The sequence below is a fragment of the Ictalurus punctatus genome, chromosome 8, assembly GCF_001660625.3.
Source record: "Ictalurus punctatus breed USDA103 chromosome 8, Coco_2.0, whole genome shotgun sequence".
NCBI classification, from domain to species: domain Eukaryota; kingdom Metazoa; phylum Chordata; class Actinopteri; order Siluriformes; family Ictaluridae; genus Ictalurus; species Ictalurus punctatus.
In genome coordinates this window covers 22,531,914-22,548,945 of record NC_030423.2, presented here as the reverse complement: position 1 = coordinate 22,548,945, position 17,032 = coordinate 22,531,914, and the positions used below count along the sequence as shown (strand labels likewise).

Below are 17,032 nucleotides of genomic sequence, written 5' to 3'. Positions count from 1 at the left end.
TTTGAGTCATTCAGCTGTGAACTTGCTCATGTGCTTTGGATCACTGCCTTGCTGCATAACCCAATTACACTTTAGATCATGAACTGATGACTAGACAGTCTCTATCAGGATTTTCTGGTAGAGAGCAGAATTCATGGTTCTAGCAATTATGCCAAGTTGCTCAGGCCCTGAAGCAGCACCAAATCCCCACCACATCACACTACCACCACCATGTTTGATTGTTGGTATGATGTTCTCATTGTTCTTATTGTCTTAGCTGCACACCAGATATAACTGGACCCATGTCTTCCCAAAAAGTTCCACTTTTGACTCAGCAGTCCACAGCCATGCTAACCCATTACAGTATGTTCCTCTTGGATAGCAGTGGTCTTCACCTTGCAATTCTCCCATGCATACCATATTTCCCAGTCTCTAACAGTGGAATCAGGAGGAACAGTGGAACAGTGAAATTAGGCCTGGCCACTGCTGGGAAGATTCCGTGTTTTCTCCATTTGGAAATAATGGCTCTCATTGGGGTTTGCTGGAGTCACATTGCCTTAGAAATGGATTTTAAACCCTTTCCAGACTTATGTATTTCTCAGCTATGATCAGGGCATAGTGTGCTGCTTGTGGAGACCTTTTAGCCTACTTCACATGGGTTCAATTTAAGGTTCTATATAAGTGATTTTTAGATTGAACAGGGCTGCCAGTAATTAAGGCTAGGTGTGTGTACTCTAACTGAACATAATTATCAATTAAATGTAGTTAACTGGTTGATTGAGTAAATAAGAAGGCAATTACTTTTTTCACACAGGACCAGTTGGTTTTGGATAACCGTTTTCCTACAATAAATGAAATGATTATTTAAAAACTGTATTTTGTGTTCACTCAGGTTGTCTTTGTCTTGTATTCAGTTTTCTTTGAAGATCTGAAACATTTAAGTATGAACTACGTTTTCACGGTACTGTAGATTAATGAATTATCAGCTCATATACAGGTACAGTATTCCATTTTGATTTACAAAATGCAAAAATAAAGAAGTCACTTCAGGAACTCTGCATGCAAATGTAAACCAGTAGAATCGAAGGGCAGGTATTAAATAAATTAGCATAAATCTGTTTCAGTCTGTGAAAAGGATTTCAAATTGCATTTTTTGCCCTTCAAGACTAAGAGAGAAATAAAGGCTGGTGAGGGAACTACAGTTTATGTATGGCTGCTACAATGTAAGTGATAACTTGTTTCACAGCATTAAATGTAACTATAAATGGATAAAAAAAAAGTACATCTTACTTTTAAATAAATATAATAATTGTTCCTCACTCCTTTACCAATCAGGCTGTTCCTACTCAGTGCCACAAGGTGGGAGCGTTGAGCTTGAATAAAACAGACTGAAGTACATTACTTCTTCATACTGACCACTTTCCAGTCGGCGTACACGCCTTCCTCTCTGTACAGGATGTAGTCGATCCTGCGTCCATTTCCCTTCAGCGGGATCTTACGTCCCTTCTGACTCGGACACTGGTTCTTACTCGTTGGGAAAACCAAGTACTCCTTTCTGCCTTCTTCATTCTCCATAACCCTGTTAAAAGAGGAATGCAGGGAGATAGTTAATCAGCAGTGGGTACATGTGTGCGTTGGACATTTGCGCACACCCCGACTTTGAAATGCCAAGTATTCATAGAAATGCCAAGCTTAAAAGAAAAAAGGCTTAACGGAAATGCCAAGGATTCGCAGAAATGCTTTAAAAGGTTCTTTCATTTGTCTGAACTGTAAAAGGTGGTACAAGGCGGTAGAGAAAATGCAACACATAGGAGATGTCCTATGGAAAAGTCCACTATGTGATATCAGTGGGCACTGGATAATTCATACAGTGCTTTCAGACATCACCAAAAAATATGCTAAACATTGCACAGAAAGTACCACATACTTAAGTCAGTACATAGACTTTTAGGGGGGAAATGGTTCTTCAAGTGTTCATTGGATAATTAAGGGTTTCCAACAAATGGTTCCTAGTTATTACATACTGAAAAGAGTTCACAATTAATACTTAAAGTCTTAGGGAAAAAGTGACTTTCCAATGGTTCTTTAAGTGTTCATTGGATATTGAATGCTTCTTAGCTTCCAAAAAAGGTTCCCCAATTAATACACTCTTTGGAAAAAAAGGTTCTTCAGTGGTTGTTTAAGGATTCATCGGAAAATTAAGGGTTCTTAGTTTCCAATAATGGGTTCCCAGTTAATACATGCACTCTTCAATAAAAGGGTTCATTGGAAAATTAAGGGTGGTTAATTAACCAAAAAAAAAGGTTCCCAGTTAATACATAGACTCTTGAAAAAAAAAATCTTCAAGGGTTCATTAAGGGTTCACTGGATAATTAAGGGTTCTTATAACAATATAAATACATACCCACATAAAAAAAGGAGTTTTACAATACACTACACACATTCTGTTCTAGGGTTCTACACAGAAACTTTAATGGTTCCACCATGAAGGACAAGGGGGTGGGATTTGTTAGAATGTGTGTGTTAGTGTCTGTCCAAGCCTTTGTGTTTTGGACTTACTATTGAACTTAACAGTGGGTGAAGCTGTGTGTGTGCGTGTGTGTGTGTGTGTGTGTGTGTGTGTGTGTGTGTGTGTGTGTGTGTGTGTGTGTGTGTGTGTGTGTGTGTGTGTGTGTGAGAGAGACTTACTTTTGTAGACTCTCTGGCGAGCTGACTTCTTCATCATACAAACCACTCGTGTCCAGCAGGGTACCTGTGGACACACACACACACACACACACACAAAAGGTTGAATGATGCAAAGCTGACTCTTTGCGACCTTGTGAGGCCGTATTTAGCCGTTTAACACCTGCATGAATGTTCTGCATGAACATTCATGACTAAGACGCGAACATTCAAGATTTGTTCTCAACATTCAAATCCAGAGATTCTGCACTCATTACAGGAACGCCGACCGTCAGATTGTTCTGCAATCAATACCCCTCTTTTGCATTAATCTAAACGCCTCGGCAGACACTCCAGTCATGACGAGAACACAGATCTGACATCTTTGTGTAATCAGGACCCGTTTAGAGCTTGCGCTTGAGACGCTGCACACACGCGTGGGCATCGCACCACACTCAAACGAGCTCGATGAAGCCGTGAGTCATAATTACACTTCCTCTATCGTTCGTTATGCTACACATCTCGGGGGCTTTTTAAAAATTCACCCTTACAGGTCATTCTTTCAGTTCCTCAGTTTCTTGCTTTGTCCATTTTCTTTTCAGGGGCTATTATTAACAGATTAGACAGTTCCTTATACAACGTGTGATATGAAGCAAGACTGAACAGATGAATCAGAATCGCTAAAAATAAACAAAATAATGCATGCATATAAAAATATTTAACATTTATAAATGCATACAATTCTGTCTTATTAACACCTAACAGAGGAAACGTCTTGAAATTTCCCCTATAACAATATCATAAGAAAGAAGTAGCTGAGAGCTTGAAAAAGTCTGAAGGTTCTCCAAGATACAACTTCATAAATTTTAGTTTTACTGCTTTTATAGTAAATTTTCTACATTTATGACTGTTTCATCTCAATTTTGAAATTTGTGCAGTACTCTCTCTCTCTCTATGTGTGTGTGTGTGTGTGTGTGTGTGTGTGTGTGTGTGTGTGTGTTTGTATATATATATATATATATATATATATATATATATATATATATATATATTTTTATATATATATATATATATATATATATATATATATATATATATATATATATATACATACAGTATACTATACTTTTAATTAAAAAAAAACTAAGCATTTTTATAGCACCTTGTTCTTATTTCTTAGTTTTCTAATTTTTCTTTGTCTTCGCATATAGTTTGTTTTGTGTAGTTTATAAGGATAAGGAACAAGAATGGTTAAAAAAACACCAACAACAGCACTGTAACACAAACACACAGCCCTATATCCATCCATCCATCCATCTTCTATACCGCTTATCCTTCCTTCAGGGTCACGGGAAACCTGGAGCCTATCCCAGGGAGCATGGGGCACAAGGCGGAGTACACCCTGGACAGGGTGCCAATCCATCGCAGGACACATTCACACACACATTCACACTCCCATTCATACACTACAGACACTTTGGACATGCCAATCAGCCTACCGTGCATGTCTTTGGACTGGGGGAGGAAACCGGAGTACCCGGAGGAAACCCCCGCAGCACGGGGAGAACATGCAACCTCCGCACACACAGGGCCACGGTGGGAATCGAACCCCCGATCCTGGAGGTGTGAGGCGAACGTGCTAACCACTAATATGTATTTACAAATTCAAATAATTGACAGTTTTCCCCAAATGTACTCCCAAAAGATATGTTTGGTGTCTGACATTTGCTTACTTAAATTCTCCTGGAATTTGAGTGGATCATTAATTAAAGCTTATAACGATCAGTTTAGCATTTGAAGTTGTAAGCCTAATAAATGTCACATATGTACTGTAGGTGTGTCACAAACAGACTTGCTGATGGGGTTATCTATTTAAAAAATGGACAAAAAGACACAGCTGAGCTAAAAATGTAGAAACGAGTTGGAGCTACATAATCAGTTTCTTCCTCAGCACAGAGTTTGGTTTCACGCTACAGCATCAGAATCAGATAGAAGGCGTGGTTTGGAGTTTGAAGGCGGAGCTGTACATTTGGACGCTAAAGTACAGGGGGCAACGAACCAAACTTGAAAAAACACTGTAGCAGTTCCGATAAAAATCTTAGCTGCAGTTCAGCAAATCTATGTTTTTAAAACATGTACCTATGCAACGTCTGTGGCAGATCCTATCACATGCATTTGTGTAAATTATTTAGCTGAAGGCAGCTCATTGGAACACAGACTAGCTAAAGGGCTACCACAAAACTAAATATAATCAATACAAATTGTTGTATCGATAGCCATGAACTAATTATTAATGCACCTTTTAAGCACTGAAAAGGTAACTGTTGTCAGTCATGTTAGCTCTCTATTTGGATCTATTATACTCTAATGACTTGAATGTAAGTGGACCTTCACACATTTTAGTTGATGCGGTAGTTTCCATTTTCCATTACTTAGCTACATTAGCCTCGTAGCTCCAGCCATGTTAGAGACCACAATGTCTTGGCTGATGGACTCCATTTGTATTTCCTTTCCCACAAGAGACTTGTGTTCCTTTAACAGACTCTTCAGGGAAACAGAACCGTTTCACAGTTCTGGAGAAAAAAAAAAGAAAAACTCAGCAAGGGCTAAAACTAATATACTCAGCAAACACTGCCTTTTTAAAATTCAGAAGGTTTTGGCAGCCATGTTGTTTTCCTTGAGCAGGTCGAGATCTCCTGAGGCTCTCGACTCAAGGGTGGTCAGTGTTTAAGGCAACTGGACGTGAGCCACTGAACCACCACTGTCGCCGCTTCGGGACCTGTCTGTTTGCGGAGCATGCTGGGAAGGCAACGTCTTCACGGGCACTTCCTGCCAGCTCATCTCACACACCATCTGCGGGGCGAGCGGAGCCTGCGGCACGTCTAAATTTGCTCTGTGTGCTCACACACACACACAAAGCATAAAGCTCTGAAGAGCTCTCGAGCAGTGTGTAGAGAAAACATTTTCCCCACACTTTAAGAAAAAAAAAGCTTATTTGTCTTGATCATCCTTCCCAACTTTCCAAGAACTACACTCGTATTAAATTTATTTATTTATTATTTACTTATTTTGGTTCTTTCACTGACTTTGTTGACAATGTTGCTCTATTTTCACTCTGGTTAACACTTTCCTACATTACCCACAATGCTATTCTACCTGCTGATCGTGTTGCCATGGAGTGGGATTTCGCCCTCGCTTAATGTTTACCCAAACAGGGTGCTGCAGCGGTGCTTTAGTCCTGTGGTCTGTCCAGCTTTCTCACCTCATCGTCCGTACACTCATCATCTCGTAGGTCGCTAACTAGCTGGGCCGAGTCTCTTCCGTAACTGTGTCATATTGCTGCATTGCATTCTGGGTTCCACAGTGTATCTACTACCTCTTCGCTAGATTTCTCATCAATATGACATTGAGTATGACACCACTAAAAAATGGCGACTGAGAAAAGAAGCTCTTTTACGAGCGAACAACGAAATACGGCTGCTATCACTTAAGTTTGAGATTGCTTACAGTTTTCTTATATTACTTAACACTTAATTGAAAAATACTGGGTATATAAAATAAACTTTATTAGTAAGTCACTATTAGCTAACACGAAAAGGATAACGTGCTGTACAGAGAGGTGAATAAAGTTTAAATAAACTGGAATATCAGGGTCATTTTAGCTCTAATTTCTTTTTAATCTATAAATGTACTGTAAGATGAAGGAACTGGAAACTCCTCTGATGACGCATGATGTATAAAAGCAGGTCACAGTGTCAGTAATAAGCCACAGGAGGGCAGTAATACGTCAAGCAAGCGAGAGTCGACTCACCCAAAGCCCACGGTTTGTCCTCTCCAGGCCCCAGACGACACGGATCTCTGTACTGAGTAAATATAGCGTGCTGCTGCTCCAACTTATCCTCTAAAACAGAAAAAAACAAAAGAGAGAGAGAGAGAGAGGGAGAGAAGCACTTTAAAATGAAACCCTGCCATTCTCCATCTTTTCAAACATATAATCAACTGGCGTTGGGTTCTGAAGTGGAGAGAAAGGAGGCTGTCGATACGTCTGAGACCGAATGATCCACTTAATTAAGCTGAAAACTCCCTTCCAGTCAGCGTGGAATCGAACGGAGCCGGGGGAGTTTGACGACGATGAGACATCGATGTTCGTCCAAGTGCTCAGAGCAAGCCTGAGACACAGCTCGAAATCAAAAGCAGTTCAAAGAATTTGTTTCAAATTGCTGTTATAATTCCTGGCCACGGTTATTAGTATTGTTTTTAATAACAGTTTTACTGCCATTTTAGGGGTCCAAGCGCTGAATGTGCTACATCCCTGTTGTCTTTGTTGGGATTTTTATGTATTTTCATACATGCTTGTATTTTTCGGGGTCACGCACAAAGCACTGGAACCCAACTGCTTTTGCTCAGGATTTTAAGGGGCCAAGCACTGAGACAATAACTAACAAAAAAATAAGCTATTCATTTCTTATGTGGGGGTTATTTTAGGGGTCCAAGCAGAGAAGGTGCTAGAACCTTATTGCTATTTATAGGATTTATACATGCTTGGTTTGTTCTAATTAAATAACTAATAAATCCCAAGCTATAAAGTAGAGCTTCCTGTAACGCTCTACAATAAGAGTACATGAACAATCATGTACTAATATCTGAATTAATAATTACTTTAATATGATCTAATGATGCGTTAAGGGATGTACTAATCAGTAACTAATGAGGAACTAACCTTAACGAGTCTTTATTTATCACATATACATTACAGCACAGTGAAATTCAGCATGCCAGGAAGTTGGGGTCAGAGCACAGGGTCAGCCATAATACAGTGCAGAGAGGGTTAAGGGCCTTGCTCAAGGGCCCAATAGTGGCAGCTTGGCAGTGCTGGCCCCTGCCCTTCCGATCAGTAGGCTAGAGCCTTAACCGCCAAGCCACCACTGCCCCAAGATTGATATGAATCATATGAATTCATGTGTGAATAACCACCACCTTAACTACATGTTTGTTAGTTAAGGTATTAATGAACACTTTGGAGTAAACAACTGAAAGTAATCCAGCGCCATCCAATGTTGTTTGTGATGTAGCTGCAGCTGACAAATTTTACAAACAATTTTAAAATGTGCACGTTTAATTTATATTCTTTCTTAAAGAGCGGGTTTGATTTCTTTATCCCAAGGTGTTCATTAATACATTAACTAACAAACATGTACTAACATGTAGTTAAGGTTCTTCATTAGTTCTTGATTAGAACATGCCTTAACTGACCATTAGTTACTTGTACTTTTATCGTAAAGCGTTACCGAGATTTCAAGACGTTACATCAAAATAATGACATGATATCTTAAATAATAACGAGTTAATAAATCGAAATAACAGCAGAACTCTATTTCACTACTTGTCGTCCAGGGCTTCCATAACTTTTCCTGTCAGTGCTATCGCTGGAAAAAGGAACCTCTGATGGGTTTCCCCTCTCTAAATGACTGTTAATTAAAGCTAAAAGCAATGTACTAGATATGGGATGGGGTATAATTAAAAACAAAAAGCGAAGTGCATATTTTCCAGCAGTGAACTTACCTGAGGAGCAGTTATCGAAGTTCATGTCTCCGAGGATGACGTCAAAGGCCACCTGGTCCTCCATACCTTTCTCCTGACCTGCGGATTGAGACGTGGCCCTCCTAAACTCAGCGCCCCACTGCAGGAGCAGATCTAACTGCTCGCAACGCACCGATGCATCGCCTGTACGAGGCCGAGAGACACAACGAGGCAATGACGGCTTTGATCATTCGCGTCTTAGTCATTTCTACACCGTTGAATCTGACCGTGGGGTTTGATGATAAATGTAGAATCGTTATAGTGTAGTTCTTTATATGTTAAATATTATATATGTGTATAAAGGCTCTCAAAGAATATCACTGATTGGAGGCGTGTCCAGGTTTAGCCGAGAGAAGACCCACCTTTATTCCGAGATAGACATGCATCTCGCGTAGCTTAGATGACAGTGAATGCATTGCGGTTATTAGTCAGAATTCTTCTGCGTTCTTTTATTAGTCAGATTGCCGCTAGCGATCATCAACGTTCACTAAAAAGTGGAACTGACGCTGTGGGCTAACCAGTTTAGCAGCAATTTGAGAAACAGATGGGAACTGGTGATTAAAGAGCAACCTCGTAATGCAGGCTAGTTTACAGGCGTAGGGCTAAATTTCAGTCTAACACTACCCCCTGGTGGGATCCTGGGAATTTTCAGTATACTTCAAACAGGAAAGACACAGTACTGTACACCCAATGCTGTATATAAGAGAAAGAGAGGGAAGAGAAAGAGCAATAAAGGGAAGGAGAATATTGGAAAGGAAAAGGACTGATAGGGCAGGACAAGACATGCAAGGAAGGGAAGAAAAGGGATGGGAAGGAAAGGAGAATGGTAGAAAGGAATGAAGAGTAAATGAAAAGAAAGGAAAGGAAAAGGAGAATGGTAGAAATGAAAGGAAAGGAAAGGAAAGGAAAGGAGAAGGAGAATGGTAGAAAGGAAAGGAAAATGAGAAACGTAGAAAGGAAAGGAAAGGAGAGGAAAAGGAGAATGGTAGAAAGGAGAGGAAACTAAAGGAAAGGAAAAGGAGAACGGTAGAAAGGAAAGGAAAGGAAAGGAAAGGAGAAGGAGAATGGTAGAAAGGAAAGGAAAATGAGAAACGTAGAAAGGAAAGGAAAGGAAAGGAGAGGAAAAGGATAATGGTAGAAAGGAGAGGAATGGAAAGGGAAGGAGAGGAAAAGGAGAATGGTAGAAAGGAGAGGAAACTAAAGGAAAGGAAAAGGAGAACGGTAGAAAGGAAAGGAAAGGTAAGGAAAAGAAAGGAAAGCTGCATGATGAAAGGTAAATAGAGAATAAATGGAAAAGGAAGAGAAAATGGACAGGAAATAAATGCAAAAATGCAAGCTTTCTTAGACACTAAGCACACCTAAAAGAAAAGCAAGAGAGCAAGAGAGCGTATAGGAATGAAAGGTGCAGCATTCCCATAGCATATTTCAAAGTACACATTTCAAAGAGCTCCTGCCGTGTGTGTGTGTGTGTGTGTCTGTGTGTGTGTGTGTGTGTGTGTGTGTGTGTGTGGGCAGTAGTGTGTCTCTGGGCGTTAAGGTGAAATCAGGCCGTATTTAAAGACAGAAAGCCCATGAGTCACGGCTGTGGTGTGAGCTGAGACTGTACACGAATGATTAAAGAGCGACACAGAGCTGCCTCTGCGCTGTCACGCCTCAGATCTGCTTTATATAACGCTAACGTTCATCCATTCAGAACAGCATGAATCATGTAAAAGCTGCTCGGCGATGGTGACTGAATGAATCCGAGCTTCTCTGTATCGCTCTGTAAGTCTGACAACACATGCCTGGATCTTTTAGTATTATTAGGTTATTATTTGTAGACATTATCAAATCAATTTCCTTTGGCACTGTGTTTCTCTCTTACCCCACCACGATGTGCCTGTCAGTCACAGTGATGGAGGTGTGGCCTCTCTATTTCTCATTCGTAGTAAAGGTAGTTTGGCCTTTTTTTTACCAGTCACAGTAAAGGAGAAGTGGTCTCTCTACATGTCAGTCACAGTGAAAGGGGCGTGGCTTCAGAAGAAGGTGCGGTCTCTCTTCATGTCAATCACAGTGAAGGAGGCATGGCTTCTTGACATGTCGGTCACAGTGAAGGAGGTGTGGCCTGACTACATGTTAGCCACATAAACAGAGGCGAGGACTCTCGACATGTCGGTGACAGTGAAGGAGGCGTGGCCACTCTACACGTCAGTCACAGTAAAGTGTGGGAATAAATTTAAGACAGAAGTACGTATAACCGCTCTCAGGAAAGAGGAGGATGGCTTCATGATTGCCAATCCCAATGAAGGAGTGGTCTGTCTACCTGTCAGTCACAGCAAAGCAGGCGTGGCCTCTGACTTGTCAGTTACATTGAAGGAGACATGTCCTCTTTGCCTGACCATCATAATGAAGAAGGACATACACACAATTACAAACACACACACACACACACACACACACACTCGCGCGAAAGGATGCAGGACTACAATGGCCTTTTATTATTGAGTAAAAGTATAACAGTAGCTGAAAAAGCTCTCTTTCTCTTGCTCTCCTTCTCTTTCATTTTTCACGCATGAGTCGGGAATAGCTGAGTGCGCTGTAATTAGCATCGCTAGCAGACGTGAGTGTGTGGGGCTCCAGGAATAGCAGGGAGCTCTGTCTTCCCTACGTCCACATCCTTTAAATAGCAGCACTGACGCTGAACTCGGTCATGACCTGTCGCCATGGTTACACGACACCGCGTGTGTGCGAGTGTGTGTCTATGAATGTGTGGGTGGTTTGATGGGCTATGATCGTTAATCTGTGCAGAAAGTGAGAGCAGATCGGGGTGTGTGTGTGTGTGTGTGTGTGTGTGTGTGTGTGTGTGTGTGTGTGTGTGTGTGTTTGTGTGTGTGTGTGTGTGTGTTCGTGTGCGTGTGTTATGAATGAACAGAACAATTGTGCAGTGTGTGTGCTTTTAATAAGTGTGCTTTTTGATCCAGTCATGCAGCATTTTGGCTTTTATCACACACACACACACACACACAAATCTAAAGAAATAAAAATTTTATTTGTGTGTGTGTGTCCACAGTCACTCACCTTCGATAGCGTGAAGGTGGGTGCAGGCGATGTACCCTACAATCCTCTGCTCCTGATGCGAGGTGCCCACCTGGACCTGTGGAAATAGAGGGAAGAAAGATTGTCTCAAACTACACAGCATGACATTAAAGTCCCCGTGAAACATCTTGAGAGCCGTCATTTGATTCTCGAATGTTATGAATTTCCTTTTGAAACAGGAAGTCTGAGTAACGGCATGTTGAAGTGATTGATTTACACAACAGCCAGCAGCCTCCGAGATACAGTAAGCCACACCCCTGGATATCTAAACAAACCTGACAGTAAAGAACAGTGAAGAGTTTAACGAGAGCCTTTTAACAGCTGTAGAGGATTTCTCAAATCTGCCACCTTCACCCACGCCAGGACGATTCCCTAGACGACAACATCACGTATGTCACAGCACAGTGAAAGTCTTTTGTTCACATATCCGGGCTTGTTAGGAAGTTGGGGTCAGAGCACAGCCATGATACAGCGCCCCTGGAGCAGAGAGGGTTAAGGGCTTTGCTCAAGGGCCCAACAGTGGCATCTTGGCTATGCTGGGTCTTGAACCCCCGACCTTAACTATTGAGCCACCACTACCCCACCTGACACCACTACGACACCCATGGTGGTAAAGACGAATATAATAACATTCTCTGTCAGTCTGCGGTAGCGACACTCCAGCACTGAACAGCCCCAAGTTGGTAAAACACTTCTCCCAAAACTGCCAACTCGCACACACTCCACCCTTTTCCAAACATTTTCTCAAGCGATGGTTGGAAAAGTGATTAATGTGCAGGAAGACTCTCAGCCAAAAACACACAGAGGAACCATGTTTACTGCTAATGAACTGTTACTGTAGAACCAGGGGACGGGACACATATACTTTCTAGAGAGCATTTCATTGGAGAAACACAAGACTAGTACAGGGTCACTAAAAAAAAACAAAAAAACTAAACTATAAGTTTCCTAGATGTGGCAAACTATAAAATTTTAAACAAGAATATCTCCATAACATACATCTTTTGTTGTTTTATTATTTTTTTTTTTAGAGATGGTATCATACTGGTGTCCATACCAATAAGAGACAAAAAGTTCTGAACCACTCATTTTGATTTCATGGCCACTTTAAAACTTAAAAGTTGATAAGTTTGCTCAAAAGAAACACCTTGGTACCAATCTGCTTGTGCTAGCTAGCTAAAATAATGCTAGTTCCCATTAGTTAATGCTAGCCAGATCCCAACAGTTATATCATTTGAACTTAATTTGAAGTACATTAACTGTCTGTGTCAACGGATAAAATTGTAATCATTTATTAAAGTGACAGAAACACTAAAATGGAAGTTAGTACAGTTAGTAAGGAATTTCATTATGACAACAAAGCATGGATGGATGGATGGATGATGTATTTGGATGAGGGAATGAAATGAAGGCAAAATATTTCTTCTCAAAAAACCTAAAGACAAAGAATAAACTAGACATGAATAAATTCTCGGCTTCTGAGCAACTCAGCGGGAGCGTATCTATGTTCCCAGGGTCCTATGTTCCTTGGTGTTTAAAGTTAAAAAGCAATAAAGTGAATAGGGCGCTGGGAGAATTAGTCCTGACTACATGAAAGCTTGTAAAAAGTTTCCTTCATGTCTGTTAACAGAATACAGAACTGGGGAACATAGGAATGACCCAAACTTACTACCTATCCTCCATAACTTAGACATCCATAAGACGTAACTTATAATCATCATGTGACAAACCTAAGGGACTGAGGCAAAACTATCATCTATTTTACACTCTATTAAAAGCCCAAATGTTGGTATGGACATTTTAGGACATTTTACCGTATAAGTTGGAACCTATTCCCTTACACAAACCGACTCCTATTGGTGTCAGGATGTTTTTTTTTTAATCGCTGCTATTTTACATTTCCATTCCCATTTATTCATTTAGCAGATGCTTTTATCCAAAGCGACTTACAAATGAGGAAATACAAGCAAAGCAATATAACATATATTTTATTTCCTTTCGCTTCTAATTCCAGATAACAGTGAGTCAGAAAGCACATCAACAAATCTGTTAGAGACACTGAACAACTTGAGTGATCGTTTAGACGTGCAGTTGAGTCATGGTACCTGACATGTCACATTTTCTTGTCAATTTTCCACATTATGTGAAACACAAGTTTTCAAATGAGTCATTCTCTCCCTCTCTCTCTCTCTCTCTCTCTCTCTCTCTCTCACTCGCTCTCTGTCTGCCTCTTACTGGTTATTTATGGGGAATTGGCTTAGTCTGATGTCATTTGGATCGATGCAGGTTTTCGTTTTTAATGTAGATTAAACGGCAGTGAAGAGACAGATTGTCTCCTATGTGGTGTGGTGCGCACACACACACACACATACACACATCCATACACACACATACACACACTGAGCCAAACAGCCAACGGCCCTGCTTCCTCTTCCTTTCCATCCTGAACGACGGAGAGCCAAACAGGAATCAGAAGATCGTGAGTGCTTTCTGCATCCAATAAAAAAAAAACTCAAAGGTAACTATGTACATATGTGCTTATGAGTAATTATGAAATAAACAAATATGCCTGTTACTGCGAAACCATCTCATAAACCACGTCTGAGCCAGCGTGGTCCGTGTATATTGTGTTTATTCGTTTTTTTTGTTTGTTTGTTTCGAGATGAAAATGGGAAAACAAGGAAACCACTTTCATTAATTTTTTTTGTTCACTAGTATAAGCACCATAAAGTTATTGTTGAAGAATAAAAGACTGAGTCGTTTTTAATTGCTTCTACTTGATTCTACTCACCGTACAAACTCTATAAATCTAATATTCATGAATATAAAAAAAATACGACACTGCAGTACATTACAGAAGGAACTGGACATATGAGTTGTCTATTCTACAGAAAATTAAATTCTCAGATTGAGATTGAGATGTATAACTCTGGGCTCTTACTCTTATTTTCATGAATGAGAGAAATAAAATGGGATCAAAGTGGGCAGAAGTAAACAAATCTCAATTTGTTTCTCAATGCAGTTTGATTTGACGTGGCGTCGGTTCTGCAGCATTACCACTCGGACAGGCGGTACATAAAAAAAGAGCGTTCTTATTCACTTATTATTAGCTGCATTTACATGGACAACAATAATCCACTCTTAACCCGATTAAGACCATACTTTGATTAAGGAACTACCATGTAAACAGCAATTTTTACTTACCTTAATCTAATTAAGGTCATACTCGAATTAAGCTCTAATCGAATTAAGACATGTGGAGTACTCCTGTCTTAGTCGCGTTATGGACGTGTATTACAGACATGTAAACACCTTAATCACATTATGAGCGTCGTGTGAGAGTTTTCACCGCATTTTGCGACAGGACACGATCACACGCGGCAGTGCTCGACATTTTATGGCGAACAAGAGAGTTCGGCTGCATCCCAAACCGCGTACTTGCCTACTACAGGTCTATAGTGTGGAAAAATACATGTATCTCGGCTACTATATAGACGGTAAGTACGCGGTTTGAGACGCAGCCCACGACTTCAAGCAGTTGATTATTAGCACATACAGCATGACAAATAATTAACTGCACTTAAAGCGCTCGTAAAAAAAAATTAAATAAAAACACAGAAACTGTATACGGTACCATAACGAAGACGAACTGTATGTTGATACGTGAAATTCTGGAGGGACGTTGGACGGCGTGGCGCGGTGACGTAATGACGCGAGCTGTTAATCTAATTATGTTCTATAACATGTAAAACGGGAACATGACAGGAGTATTCTAAAAGTGAGTTTCAAGTTACCAAGTAGCGACAAGTCGCTCTCGATAGAATATTAGAAACAACGGCTCATTATTTAATATCGCTTCTTTCCTATTACCTTTGGAAGGACCCACTGTACGACTCTCACCCGCTGCACGCTAATACGGTTACAGTTTTATACCAAATAGCAGGATTTCAGCAACTGTTAAATCTGTCGTTCCAAATGCAGACGAGCCGTCGATCAGGTCTACAAAACAGTGCTGCTACGATTCGCTACACGGTTTATATTAATACGCTCATTCTAATACTTTACTGTTTCCGTAGTCACAGGTTATTCACAGGGACTCATTCACAATAGATTACTAATCAGTCCCAAATTTGCGATCGCAATATTCTGAGATTTTCAAAGTTATTACAGATTTTCCACAATTTCGCCAATTCGAGTAGTTTTCCAGGACAAAACTCTGCAAATTGCATCACACAAAAAAAGCCACAACAAAATCAAGCATTTCTGGCATCCTGCCAAATCCTGTACGGACTGAATGATCTTATTATTGACACGACAAAGTTTTCTGTAAAGAGACGTATATTTTACTATACGGAAGGAGTCTCCAGTGTCAGAGCTTTGTAACAGTTAAAGGAAGTTTTCCGACATCTTCAGTACACAGGAGTTTACGCTTCCTTGTGGTTTCCTGGTTACGTGACAAGCGTTCATTTATTTATTTATTTATTTATTTATTTGTAAATATGCTCATCGCACTACTCTGTCACTGATTATGATCCTGTAACGGCACAACACTGAGTGTTTGATTCCTTAATAAGGAGCTAGAGTGCTTGGACGTAGCTGTAGCTGCAGAGCGCAGAGTGCAACCATATAATACGTATTAAGACGAGTGTTTTAAATCGATCCGTCTTTACAAAGATTTCCTTTAACTCGCATCATTTGGTGCCAAAGCAAAAAAGCCTGGATGCTTAATTAATGCAGATGGATAAAATGCAAGCGGCACGGTTTAGAAAGGCAGGGCTAGTAAATGTAAGCGCTCCTCAGTGATGATTTGTAGATTTTAATTCCATTATGGGACAGTGATGAACCATTGCCAAAGTGCAGAGTACAGCTTGTCTCGCTCTCGTTCTGTTTGGGTGTGTGTGTGTGTGTGTGTGTGGGTGCCCTGCAGTGTGAAATGAATATTTCAGGTACTTATGCATGCTTGGCTGGAAGTGTGTACCACTGCTGAGCTCAGAGACGCTTTAAAGTGTCAGCAAATGTAGGGGCAGAAAACAGGAATACTGTGTGTGTGTGTATGTGTGTGTGTGTGTGTGTGTGTGTGTGTGTGTGTTAATGATTACAGCCATTGGAGCTCATAACGTGAATTTTGAGGTCAAGTCAGAGTAGCTGTTCATCAGCACAATTTCACAACTGAAATGAAATCATTTGCACAATCGAACAGCGTGATGCTGCAAACTTCCCGAGATAATACCTTCCACAAAGAAAACGTCTGCCTGACGTCAGCATGCGTGTTCTGGCTGCATTGGCTTCTAAAGGAACGTTTTCTTTTGCTTGTTTTTTTCACACTGTATAATGATCGTCAAGAAACATATACAATACACATTTAAGTAGAGATGGTACCGATCCCATATCCGGTATCAAGATCGGGCCCATACTGGCACAAATGTTTGATCGGACATCGGAGAAAAGATATCGGATATCGGATCCTGTAACAAACGCAAGGTTGTTGGAAGATTGGAATTGGATTTGGAAAAGTCGTTTATTTTTTTAAATGGAAATGTTTATATATAAAGATAGTTGACTGTTTTTTTTGGTTGCATTTATTAGAATTGATTTTATTATATTTGATATTTTATAATATTTACAATGTAAGTAACTTTTGTGTAAAATGTCCTTGAACTTACACTTTGAATACAACTTTACTTTTTTTTCCCCGTGTAACTACACTTAGAAACTAAAGCCTATAAGGTGAGAA

The 17,032-nt window shown here is 40.3% G+C and overlaps 1 protein-coding gene across 3 annotated transcripts in view; it reads right to left on the bottom strand.

Annotated features, from left to right (window-relative positions):
- Positions 1-17,032, bottom strand: part of smpd3 (sphingomyelin phosphodiesterase 3) — a 53,227-nt gene that overhangs the window by 5,433 nt on the left and 30,762 nt on the right. For all 3 annotated transcript variants that reach the window (XM_017475142.3, XM_053682071.1, XM_017475141.3), the window contains exons 3-7: positions 11,281-11,356; positions 8,206-8,367; positions 6,455-6,544; positions 2,668-2,731; positions 1,396-1,558 (exon numbers count right to left, since the gene is read on the bottom strand). In XM_017475142.3, the coding sequence (XP_017330631.1) occupies positions 1,396-1,558; positions 2,668-2,731; positions 6,455-6,544; positions 8,206-8,367; positions 11,281-11,356 (555 nt within the window). The remainder of the gene's footprint in view (positions 1-1,395; positions 1,559-2,667; positions 2,732-6,454; positions 6,545-8,205; positions 8,368-11,280; positions 11,357-17,032) is intronic.